This window comes from Paroedura picta, chromosome 1 (genome assembly GCF_049243985.1).
Source record: "Paroedura picta isolate Pp20150507F chromosome 1, Ppicta_v3.0, whole genome shotgun sequence".
Lineage (NCBI taxonomy): Eukaryota > Metazoa > Chordata > Lepidosauria > Squamata > Gekkonidae > Paroedura > Paroedura picta.
The window spans coordinates 99,184,365-99,205,980 of NC_135369.1; the positions used below are offsets into that span (position 1 = coordinate 99,184,365).

At 44.5% G+C, this 21,616-nt stretch overlaps 1 protein-coding gene across 7 annotated transcripts in view; it reads right to left on the minus strand.

Annotated features, from left to right (window-relative positions):
• Positions 1–21,616, minus strand: part of ESR1 (estrogen receptor 1) — a 284,464-nt gene that overhangs the window by 125,196 nt on the left and 137,652 nt on the right. For all 7 annotated transcript variants that reach the window (XM_077349643.1, XM_077349653.1, XM_077349603.1 and 4 more), the window contains exon 2: positions 20,601–21,093. In XM_077349643.1, the coding sequence (XP_077205758.1) occupies positions 20,601–21,034 (434 nt within the window). In that variant the 5' untranslated portion in view covers positions 21,035–21,093. The remainder of the gene's footprint in view (positions 1–20,600; positions 21,094–21,616) is intronic.

Here is a 21,616-nt window from a genome sequence, read left to right on the forward strand (position 1 = left end):
ACCCTGTGAGGTGGGTGAGGCTGAGAGAGCCATGATGTTCTTGCTTGGTCAGAGCAGTTTTCTCAGTGCTGTGGCGAGCCCAAGGTCACCCAGCTGGTTGCATGTGGGGGAGCACAGATTCAAACCCATCTCGCCAGATTAGACGTCTGCACTCCAAACCACTACACCATACTAGAACTCAAGGGCATCCAATGAGGATCATCGGCAACAGGTTCAGGACAGACAAAAAGAAATACTACTTTACAGGGAGTGATTAAAATGTGGAATTCACTGACAGAAGATATAGTAATGGCCATGGGAATAAAAAACTGTATAGAGATTAGACAAATTCTTGGAGGATACGTCTATCATTGGATACTAGCCTTGGTGACTGAGGAAAACCTCCACATTCAGAGGTACTAAGCCTCTGAATTTCAGAGCCAGGAGGCAACATGAGGAGAAGGTCTTGGCCTCTATGTCCAGTTGTTGGCCTTCCAAAGCAACTGCTTGGCCGCTGTGTGAGACAAGATGCTCGACTAGACAAGCTATTTGTCTGATTCAGCAGGACTCTTCTTACGTTCTTATGACTGGGTATGAAAACCCCTGACAAAGGGCCCCTCCTGTTGCTTAACCTCAAAGAAGGAAGGAAGAGAGGAAGCATCAGTCCACCTGACCCTGACCCTCCTTTCCAAAGGGAGGAGAGAAGGAAGAGGCAGCCTACCTAATCAATTGACTGGATGCTGCTTTCCTTGCATCAGGCAGGCCAGGTGCTGTCCAACAAGAGAGCCAGTTTGGTGTAGTGGTTAGGAGTGCGGATTTCTAATCTGCAATGCCGGGTTCGATACTGTACTCCCCCACATGCAGCCAGCTGGGTGACCTTGGGCTCACCATGGCACTGATAAAACTGTCCTGACCAAGCAGTAATATCAGGGCTCTCTCAGCCTCACCCACCCCACAGGGTGTCTGTTGTGGGGAGAGGAAAGGGAAGGCGACTGTAAGCTGCTTTGTGACTCCTTCGGGTAGAGAAAAGTGGCATATATAAGAACCAACTCTTCTTCATAGAATCATAAAATCATAGAATCATAGAGTTGGAAGGGGCCATACAGGCCATCTAGTCCAACCCCCTGCTCAACGCAGGATTAGCCCTAAGCATCCTAAAGCATCCAAGAAAAGTGTGTATCCAACCTTTGCTTGAAGACTTCCAGTGAGGGGGAGCTCACCACCTCCTTAGGCAGCCTATTCCACTGCTGAACTACTCTGACTGTGAAAAACTTTTTCCTGATATCTAGCCTATATCGTTGTACTTGAAGTTTAAACCCATTACTGCGTGTCCTCTCCTCTGCAGCTAGCAGAAACAGCATCCTGCCCTCCTCCAAATGACAACCTTTCAAATACTTAAAGAGGGCTATCATGTCCCCTCTCAACCTCCTTTTCTCCAGGCTGAACATTCCCAAGTCCCTCAACCTATCTTCATAGGGCTTGGTCCCTTGGCCCCAGATCATCTTTGTTGCTCTCCTCTGTACCCTTTCAATTTTATCAACGTCCTTCTTGAAGTGAGGCCTCCAGAACTGCACACAGTACTCCAGGTGTGGTCTGACCAGTGCCGTATACAATGGGACTATGACATCTTGTGATTTTGATGTGATGCCTCTGTTGATACAGCCCAAAATGGCATTTGCCTTTTTTACCGCTGCATCACACTGCCTGCTCATGTTTAGTTTACAGTCCACAAGTACCCCAAGGTCTCGTTCACACACAGTGCTACCTAGAAGCATATCCCCCATCCAGTAGGCATGCTTTTCATTTTTCTGACCCAGATGCAGAACTTTACACTTATCTTTTCTTATCTTCTTCTTCTTCTTCTTCCCTCATCTTAGCTGGGCACCTCCTTCATATTGTGAAGGGCTTGGCTGGGCTGAGCTGTACATTGCACTCTGCCTCATCTCACATGGGGATCAACTGGGTCCAACACTGTCTTCTCACCTAGTTTGGAGCTCAACTGGATGCCAATCCCCACCCTGCCTTGCATTGCCTCGTGGAGCTCAATCAGGCCGGATGCCACTGCCACCCTCTGAGTTGCCTTGCCTGACACAGGTCAGAGTACAAATAGTCAAATACGTAAGGCCTTTAAAAATCAATTATCTGAACAATTTCTCAACAAAGGTTTGTATCATGCTTTGAAAAGAATTTCATTTCAAGTAAAATAACGGCATGTGGAAATCCAGGATTCGAAAGCAATGAACAGAAACCTATACACACAAGGTCCAACTCAGCTTTGAAAAAGGCAATGTTTTCACATTTGACATTCACGGAATGTAATTGTTGCTGGTTTGTCGGCAGCGGCAGCTGCGCCCGGCGTGGAGGCCTCCGCAGCTAGCCCTCTTGCACTACCTAGGAGCTCCAGGAGGGCCCACTTCCCCCAAACATCTAGGCGGACCCCCAGGAGGACGCCCGAGGAGGCGGGGCCCCTGGGGGTATTCTGGCAAGCAGCTTGCCAGTCAAATATATTGAATTATATGTGAACAACTGAAGCACCTGGAACTGTATGAATGGGTTTGTAATGTTTACTGGCATAGTATAGAATAAGATCACAGAATTTTATAGGAATCTCAGCTTCCCAGTTGACTGACTGAAGTCAGCTTTAATTAAAATAGAGACTATAGAACAAATTAATGAAGAGGCAAACCACAGAAAGAGGCAACAAAACTTGGGCTTTGTAGGCTGTAGCTGGATAGATGGCTCCCAATGAGAATTACCTACCTCACAGCAAGAATAACAATTCCTCTCAAGTATACAGAGATCAATTACCCTAAACAAAATGCCAGGTTTGAAGGGGAAACTCCAAGGCACTATACTCTGCTGAGGTCCCTCCTCCCAAACGTCAGCCTTCCTAGACTCCCACTAAAGCATTGGCAACCCTAACAGAACAAGAGATATGGCACTGTATACGTCACCATTGTTAAGCAGCAAAGCAAAACAAAAGGCTTGTGAAACTGCAGTGCCCTCTATAAAAAAGCAGCAGTTCTCTTCAGGCTGGCCAGATCTAGCTAGTGAAATCCCAAACACCTTTCTAAATCCATTGAAATCACTAAGTTTAGAAGAGTGTAACTCTGCTATAAATATTGGTCCTTCATAGCAGTGGTCCCCAACCTTTATTAGGCTGGGGACCGGCAGGGCATCGGGCCGCGCCCGCGCGGACCACGCCCACGCTTTGGGCCGCGCCCGTGCATCGAGCCACGCCCGCGGATCGGGCCGCGCCCGGAAGCCACGCCCGCGGATCGGGCTGTGCCCGCGAGCCACGCCCGCGGATCGGGCCGCACCCGCGGGCCAAGCCTGCGGATCGGGCCGCGCGGGCGCGGCCTGCACGGGTGCAGCCCGGCCCTGATTCCCTCTCCCCGCCCTCCCGCAGTAAGTAGCTTCCCAGGCCGCAAGCTTGCGGCCTGGGAAGTTTTTTACTGCGGGGGGGGGCGGGGAGAGGGAGCTGCGGCCCGGCGCCATGGCCTTTGCGGCCCGGCACCGGGCCGCAGCCCGCAGGTTGGGGACCACTGCTTCATAGGACCAAGCCCTATGAGGATTGGTTGAGGGACTTGGGAATGTTCAGCCTGGAGAAAAGGAGGTTGAGAGGGGACATGATAGCCCTCTTTAAGTAGTTGAATGGTTGTCATTTGGAGGAGGGCAGGATGCTATTCCCTTTGGCTGCAGAGGAAAGGACACGCAGGTTTAAACTTCAAGTACAATGATATAGGCTAGATATCAGGAAAAAATGTTTCACAGTCAGAGTAGTTCAGCAGTGGAATAGGCTGCCTAAGGAGGTGGTGAGCTCCCCCTCACTGGCAGTCTTCAAGCAAAGGTTGGATACACACTTTTCTTGGATGCTTTAGATGCTTTGGGCTAATCCTGCATTGAGCAGGGGGTTGGACTAGATGGCCTGTATGGCCCCTTCCAATTCTATGATTCTATGATTCTGTGATTGTGCTGACGAATTCCTACACATTTCTGGCACAGGGATTCTTCATATCATTTCACACATCAACAATTCTCACATCCAGTAGGACTATCCATCCTTATCCATGGTCCTCTATATATTTGTGAAACAGCCTTGGGGGAGGAACGTGTCCAGCTGTCCAAGTTGGAATAGGGACAATCAGGGTGCAGCCAGCACTGCACTGCCGCTGCAGCTCCCGCCCTCCCTCCCTGGACGCTAGCCACGTTCCTCTCAGACATGCAAGAGACAGAGAGAGACACACAGAGCCCTGCCAGACCAAACACACGCCCTCATTCCCTCCTATCACTGCCCCAAGCTACTGACAGAGACACAGAGAGAGCTGCCCCTGCTGCGATGGAGGGAGAGAGAGACAGAGAGAGCTAGCCCCCAACTGCACACCAGCCCTCCTTCCCTCCTAATTACCTCCTATGCCATCTGCTGCGAGGCATACTAAGAGACACACAGCAAGAGGGGGAGAGAGACACAGAGATCTGCACCTCCTGGTGTCCCCTGAGTCCTAGCACCCATTGTATTCCTGCTTGCAATGGGTTTTCTTGCTAGTTTTATTATTGTTGCCAACCTGTAGGTGGGGTCAGGGGATCTCTCACTCCCCCAGGCTACAGAGAACAGTTATCCTGGAGAACATGGCTGATTTGGACAGTAGACTCTATGGAATTGTATCCTGCTGAGGTCCCTCCTGTCCCCAAACCCCTCCAACTCCAGGCCCCACCCCTAAAATCTCCAGATATTTCCTAACCAGAGCTTGGAACCCTACTAATCTATCAATATTCTAAAAATAAAGAGCATGTTAGAAATTCTTTGAGCCAAAACATTCTGAAGTGGCATTTGTTGTATCACTCTGTAAATAAGGAAAGTGGCTTCACTAGGAACTGGAAAAAGGAGTTTCAAGAATCTGTCAGTGTCCACAGATAATCCTTAATGACAACTCCATTACTTACATTTCAGTAACTTTTGCTGTATAATAGTACTGAAAGGCTTTCAATACACAATTGGTTATTCAGTACTAAGCACAATGTCAATGCTGAATAGATTTATTAGTTACTTGTTTTCAAGGCTTCCACTTCAATCTTTAATATAATTGGATAGAAATTACCTTTTATTTAAATCCTAATAGAATACAGGTAATAGAGAGAGGTGCAGTTCACATTTGTATTAGTTCTGGCCAAATGAACTTCCCTGACACCAGGAATCACCAGCAAGTTACTACTCACAGACCATAAAGCCCTGTGGGAAGCATAGGGCGATATGCGGTCCTCAGATATGTGAGTCCCAGCCCACGAAGGGCCTTAAAGGTTAAAACTAAAACCTTGAACTGGATTCGGGGAACAACTGGCAACCAATGCAGCTGCCTCACCACTGGCTGGATATGGGCCTTCCAAGATGTTCCAGTGAGGACCCTCACAGTCACATTCTGCACCAACTTCAATTTCCAGATCAGGGACAAGGGCAGGCCTGTGTAGAGTAAGTTACAGGAACTAATTCTGGAGGTGACTGTCACATGGATCACTGTGGTCAGGTGTTCAGAAGACAGGTAGGGTGCTAGTAACCTCACCTCATGAAGAGGATAAAATGCCTAGGGGGGGCTACCTTTGTGACTTGCACCTCCATGAACAGTGAAGTGTCCAGACTCATCCCCAAATTTCTGGCCAAGGATTTGGAGATCAGTTCTGTCCCAGCCAGAATGACTGACCAGCCTCCTTCCTACCCAGCCACAGGACCTCTGTATTGGAGGGGTTGAGTTTCAGGCAACTCTGCTCTAGCAATCCAGCTATGGCAACAAACATCTGGCGATTGGTTCTGGTTGGGATCCCAGCCGGCTGTCTATGAGGAGATAGAGCTGCATGTCATCAGTATACTGATGTCAACCCATCCCCAAACTCTGCATCAGCTGGGTCAGAGGGTGTGTACAGATGTTTAAAAGGGTGGGGGAGAGCACTGAACCTTGTCGGACTCCTCAACGGAGTCTACAGGGGCCTGATAACTCATCCCCCACTGCCACCCTCTGGATCCGGTTCCTGAGGAAGGAGTGCAGCCATTGAAGGGCTGTACCCCAAATCCCCATCCCGGTTTATCATAATCCCTCTTGTTATACAACTGCTATCCAATGTAGTCCAATAATCCCTTTTTTCTGGTAACTCTCACACAGTCATCAGAAAAAGCACTGTCCTATATTTTCTGGAGATGACTCTGAAAACTGTTAGTATACATGTACAATCAATGTTGCCATTTTCCAGATTTCCATTCCTACTTCTGGGTCTCGAGAAGTTAAATCTCAGAGGAAAGAAGTAGCGGCATCTAGGGATGGACTGAGGAAATGCAGTTTGGTTCATGTTGTGCCCAGTTCATGAACCACAAACTATTACAAACTTTTAGCCACCAAACAAATTCGGATCATGAATTTTGTGATGCAGTTGAATGCCCCCCAGAAAGCTACAGACATCAAACTCACAAGGGATCTCTGGCTAACTCTCCTGTACCCGTTCTCCAAGTTTGCTGAGGACAGGATTTACAGAGTCCAAGTTATGCTCCCCCACCACCACCACCAAAGAAGGTGCCCACCACGAAAGAGCTTTCTGGGGAAATGACAGCTGTGAGTTCAGAAGGTTCAGAAGTGCATACAACAGACCCTGTACAAACCAGAGACAACAAAGTCATTAGGGACCTTCCCTGGATGCTCCTCTATATGCCCTCCAAGTTGTGCCTCCTCTGTTGCTTTGACATCAGGTAAACATTTTGATTGAGCAAAGACAGTCTGTCTGGAAGTCTATCCTTTCATGAACTGCAACAAACCATTTGAAAGTTCCTTGAAAGTTTGTGTCAGTTGACTTGCCATGAACTTGAGTTTGCAAACCATGAACTGCCCAAAATTCATCATGAACTTCAGTTTGTATATTGGTTCATGCCCATTCCAGTGCTACATGTGAGCATTAAGTTAAGCAAAGGTACGGCCTAAAGAGCTCCCAGAATTATAAACTCTTTCCAGGCGACAGAGATCAGTTGTCCTGGAGAAAATGGCCTCTTTGGAAACAGAAGTCTATAGCATTATACCCTAATGAGCTCTTTCTGCTCCCCAAATCCACCCATTCCCAAACTCCACCTTCAGAAACTCCGGGAATTTCACAACCCAAAAGTTGTCGACACTAGCAACGCTAGCATTAAGGCCTGCCATTTCACAAGCAGGTGGTGAGATTCATACTGAGATGTTAAATAAAACCATATACCGTATTTGTCGGCGTACAAGGCGACTGGGCGTATAAGACGACCCCCCAACATTTCAACTCAAAATATTGAGTGAGCCCAGTGGGGGGGGGAGCCGCTCGCCGCCTGCCGCTCGCCGCTCGCCGCCGCCCGCCGCCGCTCGCCGCCCGCCGCCCGCGGCGCTGCTCACCCAGTGGGGGGGGAGCCGCTCGCCGCTCGCCGCCGCTCGCCGCTCCCTGCCGCCGCTCGCCGCCCGCCGGCGCAGCTCACCCAGTGGGGGGGAGCCGCTCGCCGCCGCTCGCCGCTCCCCGCCACCCGCCGCCGCTCGCCGCTCGCCGCCCGCCGGCGCAGCTCACCCAGTGGGGGGGAGCCGCTCGCCACCGCTCGCCGCTCACCGCCGCCCACCGCCGCTCGCCAGAAGAGCACCCGGCGTATAAGACGGCCCCCCCACTTGGAGGCATGCTTTTCAGAGGAAAAAAGCCGTCTTATACGCCGGCAAATACGGTATATTAAGCAAGTATATCTTCCTATTATATTTTTGATCAAATAATTGCCCAGGTTTCTCACACCACATATGCCAGAAAATTTGTTGCCTAACCTTGAAGTGCCATTTAAACCTTGTTATAGGTAAGCTTTGTTTGTGAGAGTTAAAGTTTGTTTCTGCATTTAACAAACCAGTCAGCTCAATTTTCTACTTCACTGAGAAGCTATATGTCCTCTCCCATCTCTACGTTGTGCCACTAGTAACCTTTCCAGGAGATTCCAGAATACAAAATAGTTTTAAAAGATACTAACAGATTTAGCAAAATCAGGAATGAATGTACAGTGCTACAGAGCCAACAGCAACCACCTGATTATAAAGCATTTTTACAGTTGCATTATCACTTCCTCAAGTATCCATGGCTATGGCTTGCAGCCAATTGACTTGCTCCCAATCAAAGGATGTTACAAGCTTATAGGCATCGGTTTCCAAAAGTAGTATGTTTTCATTTATCATAGAAGTAATTCACTTACAGTTCAACATAAAATAATTCCTTGAGATTATCAGGTGATCAGGAAGCCTATATGAATAAGGAGATCCACAGGCATAAATATATAGAGACAGTGTATACAATGTTCAGGTCCACATAATGGAAGACACAGCAATCATAGAATCATAGAGTTGGAAGGGGCCATACAGCCCATCTAGTCCAACCCCCTGCTCAACGCAGGATCAGCCCTAACCATCTTAAAGCATCCAAGAAAAGTGTGTATCCAACCTTTGCTTGAAGACTACCAGTGAGGGGGAGTTCACCACCTCCTTAGGCAGCCTATTCCACTGCTGAACTACTCTGACTGTGAAATTTATTTTCCTGATATCTAGCCTATATCGTTGTACTTGAAGTTTAAACCCATTACTGCGGGTCCTCTCCTCTGCAGCCAATGAATCCCCCCCTGGGAGGAAATTAAGTAGAAATGTGGTGCTTCCACGCAGAGGGGTAGTTCACAGGCTCCAAGATTTAAAAGAAATCAAGCACAAATATCACAAAGAATGGAAAGTCAACAAGGAGGGGCTGAAGTCTTGCTATCCTTGAACACTTTAAACAAAATATAGCTAACCTAGGGTTGCCAGGCCTACTGATGCTCCCAGCAGGGCACTTTCTGGAAGTGATGTGGCATGCTGATATCACCTGGAAGTGATGTTCGCATGTCAGAAGACATCCTAAGGTGACACTCTGGCTTTTGAGCAAAACTATATGGTAGAACTTGCTTCTAACCACAGAGTTTTGCCTAAAAACCAGAGCATCATCCCACTGATGTTCCTGACATGCTGACATCACTGCCAGGTAAACATCAGCACATCATGTTAAAATGTAGCATTCTTCAAGTTTTAGATAAGTTGGGGGAGACTGGGTAACAAAGTGCATCTGGAAAGTAGGGGACCCCTGCCTGGACCAGTACAAGTGGGGCTGGGGCAGTATGAGAGTATATGACCACTGAATAATTGCTTCAAAAATAAACACAGAAATCACAAAATGGGGCAGTTATTAGGGAACCTGTATAGTTATCATTATGAACATGGGGAAAAGAAAACTGCATTATTTTCTCTTGCACACACACAAAAAAGTTCTTAGTGCAAAAAAATCCAGTATTCCTGCAAAAGAAGTGAAACCTTGACAGGAAACGACATAGACTAGATGCAACAGAGAGTCACCACTTCTCACCACAGCTTGTTAGAAAAATCAAAGGACAGCTACATATTTTACCCCAGAGTTTCACCTGTAAGGCCATCGAAGTATTTTGCTAACTTAAAAGAAATAGTATTGGTTGTTTAATAAATCCAGTTAAACCAGATAGTACAAATTGATTCACATTCTCCCCATCTGTGTGTAATTCTGTGTCATGCAGAATCTGTCAACAGTGCAGAACAAATGTTTAATCTCATTGTTGTGACTGAAGGTTACAAGTAGATTCACTGCTGTATAATTTTAAAATCTTTTAACACCAGTTATTTATCCAGATGTACAACAGCTGGCTAAAATCATCCCTAAGATATTTTCACAACTAAAACAGAACTGGCCTGCAATGGCATGGTCTTCGTGCCACCTCCCACAAAGGGGGGGGGGGGGCAGGTATTTTTCCTGTTTAACATTTTTAAGTAGCATTAAAAGGCATCTGCAGCACCCATTGCCCACTGGCATTCTAGCAGCTGTAATGAGAGAGAAACTGGTGGCAGGCAGCAGCACTTTGTCACTTCCAAGGGAAGTGATATAACATCAAGGACTGATGGCACCCCCCCCCCTTATTCCAAGCCTAGATGTCACAATGCAAAGAATGTACTTCTAGGAAGCTATGAAGCTTACTGCATCTCTGAATGTCAATACTACTGAATGTAACACTAAATGCGATAGGTAAATGAACCAGCACTTACTTCTGATTCCAAATCAGATCTAGGGCTCTATTTGAAGCTGCTATTGGAGAAGGCCTCTTGTGGCGCAGAGTGGTAAAGCAGCCATCTGAAAGCTCTGCCCATGAGGCTGGGAGTTCAATCCCAGCAGCCGGCTCAAGGTTGACTCAGCCTTCCATCCTTCCGAGGTCAGTAAAATGAGTACCCAGCTTGCTGGGGGGTAAACGATAATGACTGGGGAAGGCACTGGCAAACCACCCCGTATTGAGTCTGCCATGAAAACGCTGGAGGGCGTCACCCCAAGGGTCAGACATGACTCGGTGCTTGCACAGGGGATACCTTATTGGAGAAGGCAGTCTCCATCTGATTTTAAAGAAGTAGCTGCATTTCTACCACATGTGCTAGCTGAAGCATTTTTGTATTCCTCCAGGTTTTCTATAGCATCATATGTATTTTGGGATTAATTATTCCACATTGTAATTTTTCCTTCATGCATGAAAGAAAGTTCTCTTTGCTCAATATTGATGGATCCTGCATAGGGCTGTGGAGGTCAATGGAGAAGGGAGAAGGTCCATCATGTCAGTCTTACCAGTCATGAAATGAAGGGCAGCAGTGTGGGCAAAACAGGAAATGCCTTCTCCCATTCTAGCCAGTAGCATTTATAACAAGAAAAGTATAACAGGGGAAGGTTCCTAAATAGTCATTAAGGCATTTTAAAATGCAAACATGATTCCAGCCCCAGTTTTCTTTATGGTGGGTGGTTCAGTCAAATGATCATGCTAACTGCTGTCCTGAAAAGAGGAGTTTTGAAGAGAAGCTTTTGGGACAGAGAGCAAGAGTATTGTAAAATTACTTAGGGAGAAATCCTGGCAGAATATGCACGAAAAATGGAGTGGCCAGAATGGTTAAGCAAGCAGGAGAATTTCTGAGCAGCTGAGGATGATAAAGGTAGAAGAGTGAAGGTCATAGGCAGGGACATAATAAGAGCAGCAAGATAGGAGGCTGCAAGGCCATGGAGAGCTCCAAAGGACCAGGGTAGCACAAAGAGCTTGTGCTCACTGGAGGAGGGGGAAAGTAGCCAGTGCAAACATGTGGCATCAGATGCTCTGAATGAAAAGATAAGTGATTTTTAATGGTTGAGCTTTGCACTGAGGTGTGATAAGAAGAGGCCAGAGAGTAGAAGGCTGCAGTAGTCAATAAAATCAATTATCAGAGCAGGAACTACAGTTTTAGAGATGAATGAGAAAATCTCCCCACCCCGTTTACAACAGAAGACAAGAGATCAGCAATTTCATATCTCAGATTCTCCAGAACATGTAGACTAATAACACCTGGTTCTGATAACTCTCAGCCATCGCATTTGAAAGATTTCCTATGTGGATAAAAACTGCCTGTAGTGAATTCCTGCTTTTGTTGGGAGCAGTTTGTGGCCGTGGAAAGTGAGGAAGAACAAGAGAAAGGATGTTGCAGCTTAGAAGGAGGAGACTTTCCACTGCTACTGAGTGGCCCAGCTGTTTAGAGGCAGGAGTTGGATTGTCAAGCCCTATGGAATAGGGCTACCAGCTACAGATTGGGGAATGGCAGCTTTGGGGGTGGGGCTTGGGAATGGCACAATTGGGAGGCTTCAGCAGTTGTATAATGCCATGGAATCCAACCTCCAAAGCAGCCACTTTCTCCATGGGAACTGATCACTATTGTAATACCAGGAGATCTCCATGCCCCACCTGGAGGATGGCAACACTGCTGGAGAAGCTCCTCTGCATGCCCTGTACTGTGAACACACAGTGCAAGGTTGCACTCCCAGTACTTGTTATTTCTGTGCCTTGTAAAAGTGTGTTCATTGTGGCAGAAATTGTCCTGAACAAAGTAAACATATCATTGGACTCTGTACATATTAGCAAACCAGCATGTCTGATATCTCTGTTGCAGAATCCCAGTTCAATGATAAAACAAATGCAACACAAACTGATATACTTCTTGTGCTTTAATTATTAATGGGAAATGTCCCCATTGTTCACATTAAATTTCAAAAAGGCATTTGTATTGACATTTTAATCAGTACTAAGTTTGTAGAATTTAAAATGCTGAACTAACTGTATTTTCTTGCATGTAACCACATGCTTCATGATTCCATTAAAATCTAGGGCTTAAAAGCACTTCATTGTGGCTGAATCTTGCCCACAATAATTTTCATTGCATTTAACAATTCAAAATCTGCAGTTGGATGGCAGCCCTAAAACACTGGTATTTCTCCTTAAACTGAAGTGAATAAATGCTAATGTTCAGGCAAGTGTTCTTGTAGTATTTTAACAATTCACAATTTAACCAGTAGAACAGTGGTCCCCAACCCCCGGTCCGTGGATCAGTCGGTACCGGGCCGCGGCTCCTCCTTGTCCTCCCTGGCTGCTGCCTCATGGGCTGCTCTGCCACTCTGCCGCTGGCTCACCTTTGGTGCTCTCCAGTGGCTGCCATGGCTGGGGCTCCCCCTTGGCGCGGCACTGCACAGCTACTGCTGGCAGCACCCCCCAGCGGGCAACGGGAAGTCAGGGGCGCCAGCGGGAAAGGAAGTGGAGCAGGGGCTCAGGCACCGGCAGCAACGTCCCTCAGCAAAAGACTACCCCCCCCCCACCGGGCCTCAGTAAAATTGTCAAGCGTTGACCGGTCCCCGGTGATAAAAAGGTTGGGGACCACTGCAGTAGAACATACACTAAATCCTCACGATGCCTGTAAGAACCACCAGAATACGCAGTGTATCCATTCACATCCTGGCCACCAAGACATTTCATCCAAATTGTTTTTCTTTGACTTCAAGAAATTTTTCACTTTATTCATTAGGGATTTTGAGTTGTATATATTATTACTGTTTTGAGTGCTTGCTATGAAAAGTATATGGATGAAGTAGCTTGATACCATCAGACCATGGATTATCAAGGTCAATATTGTGTGTTCTCACTGTCAGCCGCTCTCCAGTCTCCCATATTAGAGGATTTTCAGGGCTGCTTTGCTTTTTGCAATGATGGGAGGCCTCCAGCCAGCAGCTGCCATTGCTTAGGGTAGTGGTAGGAAGAAAATAAGGTTCAAGTCTTGCTATATCCCTTCCAGAATAAACCTCCAAGTGACATAAAACCACAGCGTTTCTAGAGCTACCCTATGCCACTTCAAGGTTTCCTTAATAAATAACACAGTGGCACATAGAAACTCCCCCGCCCAGCCCCATTCCCTCACCCAACTTCTTGCTGGTTCTTGAGCACTACCAGACACAGCCTGACAACCCTACCAGCTACCTGAGACTTTTAAATTGAGATGCCAGGTATTTAAATCAGGGACCTCCTGCACACAAAACAGGTGCTCAGCCATGGCACATGCAAATGGGTCTCAACCAGTGGGCAAGGACCCAACAGTGGGATGTATGAACCATTACTTTCAGTAGTTGTTGTCGATATCATTATGGCACAAGAAACTGGGAGATAGCAGTTTTCTTGCAAAGACACAGAACTAAAAATTTGATCCAGATGCCGCAATTAACTGCTACTAGTGACTGTGACCATTAACAAAGCAAAAGCACTCTGCCCAACAAACCCTTTGAGTAGCAGCAAAAAGGATTCCCCCCCCCCCTTCTTTGATATGTAAGATCAGGCTGCTCAGAAAGAACTGAGGGTACAAGGAAAGTACATAGTGGCTCCTGTAAGGAAATCAGCCACGGTAAAGGAAAGAGAAGTACTTTGTTAGTATGTACTGTAAGACATGGAATGTTAAACTATCCCCATCATCAGAGATTGGGGATCTGTGATAGTTACATATCAGAAGAGCAAGCTGAAATCCCTTGTGGAGGGCAGCTGTTTGGAGATGAATTTTATGCATCTGGGCAGAAATGGAATTATGCCTCAGGGACCCATTATATAAGGGGCCACGAAAGGCATTTTTTACTGTTAGAATAAAACACTTTTTTGGACAATGCTATGTGGCCTCTAAAAATTGACACAGTTCAGGGCATCAGCAATTATTTACTAAAGGAAAATAGGTTAGTATTCTGGCAACCAAACAAGTTGTTCTCAGATCTAGTAGGAGTATGCACAGAAAAATGGGGTTTTTGGATTTGCATCTATTGGACCCTAAAATGTTTCACTATTCCTGGAAAAAATTCAGCTCCAAATAACTATGTCATAATCTGACCGGGGTTTTTTCAAGAATACCAATTTTTTTCAGGTTCAATAGACCCAAGAAGAAAAAAAAGATGAACTTTTAAAAACCCTAGGATCAGCTAGGGCATGGGAGCGGAGAGCTCTGAATTGCTGCAGCAGATCCCGGGCTGCCTCCTGTTAAATCTCAGTTTAAAACTGAGCTGCAGAGGGAAGCAGCCCAGACAGGGCAGAGCTGTCAGCTCAGTTGATCCCAGTCTGCCTCCCATTACAACTCAATTTAAACTGAGCTGCAAAAGGAAGCAGACCCAGCTCAGAACGGGCAGAGCTGTCGGCTCCATGCCATGGTGGCCAATCCCGGGCTTCCTCCTCTTACAGTGCAGCATAAACTGTGCTGCAAAGAGAGGCAGACGCAGCCCAGGCTGGGAAGAGCTGTCAGCTCATGACACAGGGTCCAATCCTGGGATCCCCCCCCCCGGCCCCCGGTCCCCAGCCCCAGGCCCCAGCCGATATGGTGATGAGCTGTCATATCCTACTGCAGGAGCTGATCCTGGACTAGTTCACTTTTGCTCCCTCCCACTTGAAAGTGTGAGGCAGCGAAATGAGCCACTGAAATGACTTGCAGCCATTTCAGCCTTATAGCAGGGTGGGTACACCTGTCTGCTGTGAGACCAGAATGGCTGCAAACCATATAAGGTGTTCCTTTTGCTTCCCTCCTTTTGGAAGAGGTGGGAGTCAATGGAACAGAGGGTTTAAGATGGAAGTCAGCCATAAAAATGCAAAAACTAGTGGACAGACCTATCAAGCCCCTAGATATAAATGATCAGCAGCCATTTCAATTATTCATTTTGCTTTCCCTCCCTTTCAAATGAAAGGAAGTTAAATGGGCTCCAGAAATAGCTTGCCGCCATTTCAGGGGACCCTTTCACTTCCCTCCCTTTGGATGGGGGGAAGTGTAATGAAGGGTTTAAGTGGCTGCCAGCTTGTCAAGCTGCTAGGCTTAAATGACCTACAACCATTTCAGCAGTCCATTTCACTTTCCTTCACTGAGAAGGGGCAAAGTGAAGCAGATAGCTGATCAGTATAGCTGAATGTGCCAGAATAAAAACTGTTAAAATTCAGCTTTTATTTGGGTCAGCCATGCCAGTAGCTGAAACAGATGAGAGAACCTGTGTTCAACTTACCAAAAAATAACAGCAAACCTACTGCCTAGCATCAGATAAGAATTATTATCCCCTTGAAGTGCATTAAAAGAACAGCAAGTTGTGGTTTAATTCAACAGTTCCTAAAAAACACAACATTCCAATAGTTTATGAGAGTCTGAGAAGGTAAAATATCAAAAAATGACTCAAGCAGGCTCTGTGAGAGAAATCACCATACTGTAATCCAGCTGTGTAAGGTGATGTTGGACAAATGAAAGGACTTTTTCCTTACCTAGCAAGATATCTCCAGATATAAATCCTAGCTGCCTCAATCTAGAATCCATTGTCTTCATCCATCAAGAATGGTAAGCATCTTGTTCAACTACACTAACAACGCTGACAGGAAAGAGGCAACAGAGATTTGGGCAGGAATTTCTAAATTAGTGTATCAATAAATGCATCTAATATCTGAACAAACTGCTTCTTCCACTTTCATGTAATCTGGACAACCAGGGAGAAAGACCATAGCCTTGTTGAAGATGCATCTCTCTCTTTCTTCTTCGCTGGAGCTAGGAACAAATTTGTTTCTAATTTTCTAAAACGAACAACCTTTAAAACAGATATTCATCTCAGGCCACAGTTCTCAGGGCACAATTGATAGTAGCTTTCAAAGAAGATATTTATGCTACCAGAATAGGGAAGTTTCAATGAGGCGGCAATGTATCGGGTGTTATCAGTGTATGCACTTCAAGGAAATGTAATCTCAAAAAGTTTTTTAATATACAGACTACAGTTGATATACAGACTACAACTAATCAAATTGTTTATACTTTCTCAATCTGAATAGCTCTCTCACTTTTTTCACGAGGATATGTCACATCTATTTTTATCACTCACACTAGGAAGGAAGTACACAAGAATTAAAATGTTCTCAACAGAGGAAATGTCCTTAGGGAAATGGAAACTAATCCACTCAGAAATGTCACTTATTCTCCTATTGGTATTAGTGTACATTCTCTCTGCATTTGAATCTTCTAGAGCTGGATTTCTGTTTAGGGCTAAAGCTAAGGCAAATACTATTTCCTAAAGCAAGATACAGTGCTAAACTGGCCACCTTATGGATGAATGTCTAGCATGCTGAGTATGGACATGGGTTCAAATTCTAGCTCATTCTTACTTGCTAAAAACTTATGAGCAAATCACAATCACTTTAAGTTTAAACTCCCCTTATATAAAATAGAATAGGAACTGCCTGAAGGAATCTCAAAGCAGCTTATAATTGCATTTCCCCCTTTCTCCTCCCCACAACAGACACCCTGTAAGGTAGGTGAGGCTGAGAGAGCTTTTGACAGGCCTGCTCAGTCAGAACAGCACTATCAGGGCTGTGACAAGCCAAGGTCACCCAGCTGGCTGCACATGGAGGAACAGGGCATCAAAGCCGGCTCGCCAGATTAGAAGTCACCACTCTTAACCAGTTCACCATGCTGGCTCATAGAAACATGATGGAAACAATACAACAAATGTCCTTCCTCAATGACCATAATTAAACTCAATACAGTCAATATGACATCAAGGAGTGCAATCCAGAAGTAAATCTCATAGAACGTTGACCTGGATGGTTCAGGCTAGCCCCATCTCCTGAGACCTTGAAAGCTAAGCAGGGTTGGCTCTGGTTAGTATTTGAATGGGAGGCAACCAAGATCTGTGACACAGAGACAAGCAATGGTCAACCAACAAAAAAAACTTATCTTGCCTTGAAAATCACATGGGTCACCATAAATCAGCTGCAACTTGATGGCACTTTCTAATATCACCAAATCTTATAGAAGCCTATGGGAATTTTTGAGTGATCCTGATAAGAATGTGGAAGTGCTACAGGAATTACTGGGAATGAGAGCAATTCTGAAAAATCATGAGGACAGAATTGTATACAAACTTTGCTAGCTTATAATTTTCCTAAATAAGCTTAAATATATTTTAAAAATCTATTTCAATAAAGGGCTGTTTATAATTTTTGCTTAAAAGTATCAATATACAGAGAGATTGTAAGTAGTGGGTTTAAGGATACAAAGTAATTTATTTAAAAGCACATATGCTGCTTTCATAATTTGTAACTGAATTGTTATAATACCAAGGAGAGATTCTTTCAAGGGTCTATATAGTGTCTATAAGTAGTGGGCAAAGAAATACAAACATTATTTTTAGTAGAGCTATATTGAAAATTGATATGGATATTTTTTATTTACTATGGACTTTATGTATATTTTTAACCTTAAAGACTTTTTGTAAAGCTGCACACAATAAATGTTTATATATATTTTTCCATCCAGGTCTATGGTTGAGGCTGGCGCAGGAGGAAGATCTGGTTCCCTCCCCCCTTCAGGAAGATACGCCACCTGCTTCAAACATTGTGGCCGATGACCAGCTTACACAGCCCTCGGCTACCCCAGTGGCAGGCCTACCGTTGTGGGGAAGAATTAATTTTTACCGCCATGCTGTCTTTTGTAATGTTTTGTAATATTTTTAAGGAGGCTTTAATGGGATGTTACTGATGTGGGCGTTTATGTTGTAACCCGCTATGAGCCGGCATGCTGAGAACGGTAGATAAGATATTCAATTATTATTATTAATAATAATAACAACAACAACCTGTTGTCTAAATTGCACAGTTCCTAGCTAATTCCAGTTAGGTTTTTTGCTTTCTGTACAAGTCAAAGGAGGGATGGGGAGAGATTAACACCTAACAAAAAACATTTCTCCCACCAACTTGTGAGAATGCTGATCTCCTCCAAATCAATATTTGCACCATAATATAAGAACATTAAATGATCGCTACAAAACAGAATAGATTTAGACAATACTACTCCAAATCTCTAATCCAACTCTATTTTAATTAAAGAAGTCAAACCCTACAACTCCTAGCAAACCGGGGCTGGGTGTCACTTCAATACATCACCAGTCTGAAAACAAATGTACTCTTTATGTCTGATTTTTAGTTTTAACAAGTCCCATCAGGCATTATTAAAATAATTTAATCTAGGATTATGATAGTTCTTGGTCCTTCTCAAATAACAACCAAAAACCAAGTAGTAATGTTTATTTTTTTCAGTAAATGAAAGTAACATTCTGCGGAAGAACAGACTATTCCCAGAACAAAAACGGCTGTCGTTATATGGCCTTTTTGTTTTCGTTACTGAGTGGCTTAAATTCATCACTTCCATTTCAGGTGATAAATTAGCTTCATATTCAAAAGCTTGTTCTGCTTTATTAAGTTTCTTTTTTATTTCTTTTTACATTTTGCGTTTCCACTTTGCTTTCATGGATCTCAAGGCAGGTTACAAAGGATTCATAGGATTACAGAGACAGTCTTCCACTGAGGTTCTGATCATATTCAGACTTGACTAATTTCAGCCAGGCTGCTGTATGTCACAAGCCCTCCAATGATACCCTGTGAGTCTCTGATGGTTTTGATCTGGCAACAACCCCACTTTAGGGATTATTAACATAGAAAACTAGAGGATTTATGCATATTACACTGGTATTTTTCTGTTTCTTGCAGTGGTAAAACTGAATTATGAGCACCTGAAAAAAAGAGCTGACATTTTGACCAGTGATGTGTCTGACAGATTTGGTGCAGCAGATCTGGTGTGTGCCTTTGGCTCCATAACTCCATTCTCAAAGCACAAAGGGATAATGCTCAAAAATTGAAGCCACTAAAATTGCATTCCCAAATATAGTGGGAAGCGACTATATTTGCATTGGAAGGGTTGTGTCTTCCATTCTGTCAGTTTTGGGAAACAGGAAACTATCACAAGCATCCCACAATTCTTAGAAACTAACAAGATTGGCACAAAAAACCTCACCCATTAAGCACCCAAGCCAATGAAGAAGAGCTGGGTTTTTTTACCCTACTTTTCACTACCCCAAGGAGTCCCAAAGTGACTTAAAACCACCTTTTCCTTCCTCTCCTCACAACCTGTAAGATAGAGGGGCAGAGAGCCCTAAGAGAATTGCTCTAGAAGAACAACTCTAGGAGAACTGTGACTAGCCCAAGGTCTCCCAGCTGACTGCATGTGGAGGAGTGGGAAATCAAACAGTTCTCAAGATTAAGGTTGCCACTATTAAACGCTACATTGCACTGGCTCTCAACGAAGTATTCTTCAAGGTTATATTCCCAATTTTAGCAGAAGAAATCACCAAATGTAAACTGGAACACAGAAAAGATATATTTTAGACCAGTCCTTCAGCAATAAAAACACACTTTCATTTATGTGTGGCCTTAACTGTGTATGGTCGCTTAATTTTAATTTAAAACAAAAGCAAAAACCTACTAACTTGGTTACATCACTAAAATATGTTTTCCTGACAAGCTTTTTATGTTCTCTGCCACCGTCGTACCAGTCACATTTCCCAAACCAGTTCAAAGAACTCTAAAATCTCTACAGCTGCAAGCATATAAAAATGCTCATATACTACTCCCCGGTACGCTCCACAAGGATTTTTTAAACATTAACTGCTCAGACTTCTCTGTGAGTATACTATGATGAGTTTTACAGAAAATAAATATAAAATCTATTGTCTTTCAAAATATCATGCTAGTGTACTAGGAAGTGTGTACCCTTTTAAGAATCACATTACTTCAGACCTGAGACCTTAAGATCGAGTTTTTACAGACTTTTTAATGACTAAAGTGCCACCATAAATCAGGCTGAACTTTTGGAAAGGCAGGCCACTCAGTTTTTGCCCACCTTTACATAAAGTCAATTAATGTAATAAACAGAAACCAGGGGTTGTGGCGGGGTGTGTGTGTGTGAGATTTGTAGTTTAAAAATGAAATGCCAAACATGTAAATGTAAAGAAGATATAAGCTACATTGACGGTGATTAAAATAATCACTTCTATGTCTCAGCAATACTTATTTTAATTCTAATTTGTTTCGTGGGGTTTGTTTTTTTACTTCCCTATTCCTTTCCCCTCCCCCTCCGCCCCCAGCAATTTTTTTTAACCATCTGACTAGTTTTTTCATATGCCTTTCTAAGCATACACAGCAACAATTGCCAAATAATCACAAGAGACATTTTTGATCTATGATGCACTATCGCTTACTGTCTCATTATTCTTTGGTGACAGTCTTAATAGCATGGCCTTACACGCAGATCCCCATACCCACAACACACAAAATTCTCCTCAACTGGTCTCTCCCTCCCTGATTGTTTCAAAGAAATCAATAAATCAATAGCAAAATTTACCTGTAGAAAACTGAGGGACCAGCATCCCTCATTGAAAAGCTTCCCGGTTCATTCTCAAGGTAGTACGGGACCTGCTGGTTGTGGTGAATAAAAGGTGAGAGCTGTGGTGCTGTCTGTAAAAACACAACAGGGCTCGGAGGAACATTATTCAAAGAGGGAAACCCTCCCAGGCTGTTGGACCCAAATGTTTCCGACGTAGGGGCATAACTGAGGCTGGTTGAGCTGTACACGGGTTGTGCAGTAGTAGAAAAATCGTAAGTGGTGCCTTCTGGGTAGTTGAAAACTCCAGTTTTGTTGCTCTCCACATACATTTCGTTGAGCGGTTGATCCAGGGGAATCTTCAGCTGAGGTCTGCTCAGCGTTTCTAGTTCAGTGCCTTGTATCTGGTGCAATAAGGCAACACCAGAGGTTTTTGTGTGAAGGGTCATGGTCATTGTCAGTGGCAGTGAACATGTAGCATATCCCGGTTTGTAATCAGCAGCTAGTGATCCATCTGAGAACAGAAGAGAAATCGAGGTGAAACACAGCAGAAATCTTGTTTCAGCCACATTATTCAGCTGCACAGGTATCCAGCTCGTCCTAGCAAGGGAAGCTACAACAGAGCAGAGTGTAAGCACAGGGAAGCATTCTCTCTCTCTCTCTCTCTCTCTCTCTCTCTCTCTCTCTCTCTCTCTCTCTTTCTGACTCAAACTTTAAGTACTACTCAGCTGAGCTAATGTACTTTACAAGGTACTGGCATTAGGCCAGATACTCTTGCCTTGTGCTGACATTGGTTTAAACATCACTTCAAAAACAATTAATTCGGGATTAATACCATACAATTGTTCCCCTCAATTTTTTTTCTTAATTATAGCTGCTTTTCACTTCATGGGGTTCCAATGCTCACTGCTCAGGGAGAGAGAGGAGGATAGGGGCTATTATAGCATTCAAAATGTTCATTTAGATTTCCAGTCCATTTATATTGTATACCCCCACCAGGCTCCAATCTATCTCTGTTTATCTAAACTCCCCCTTTT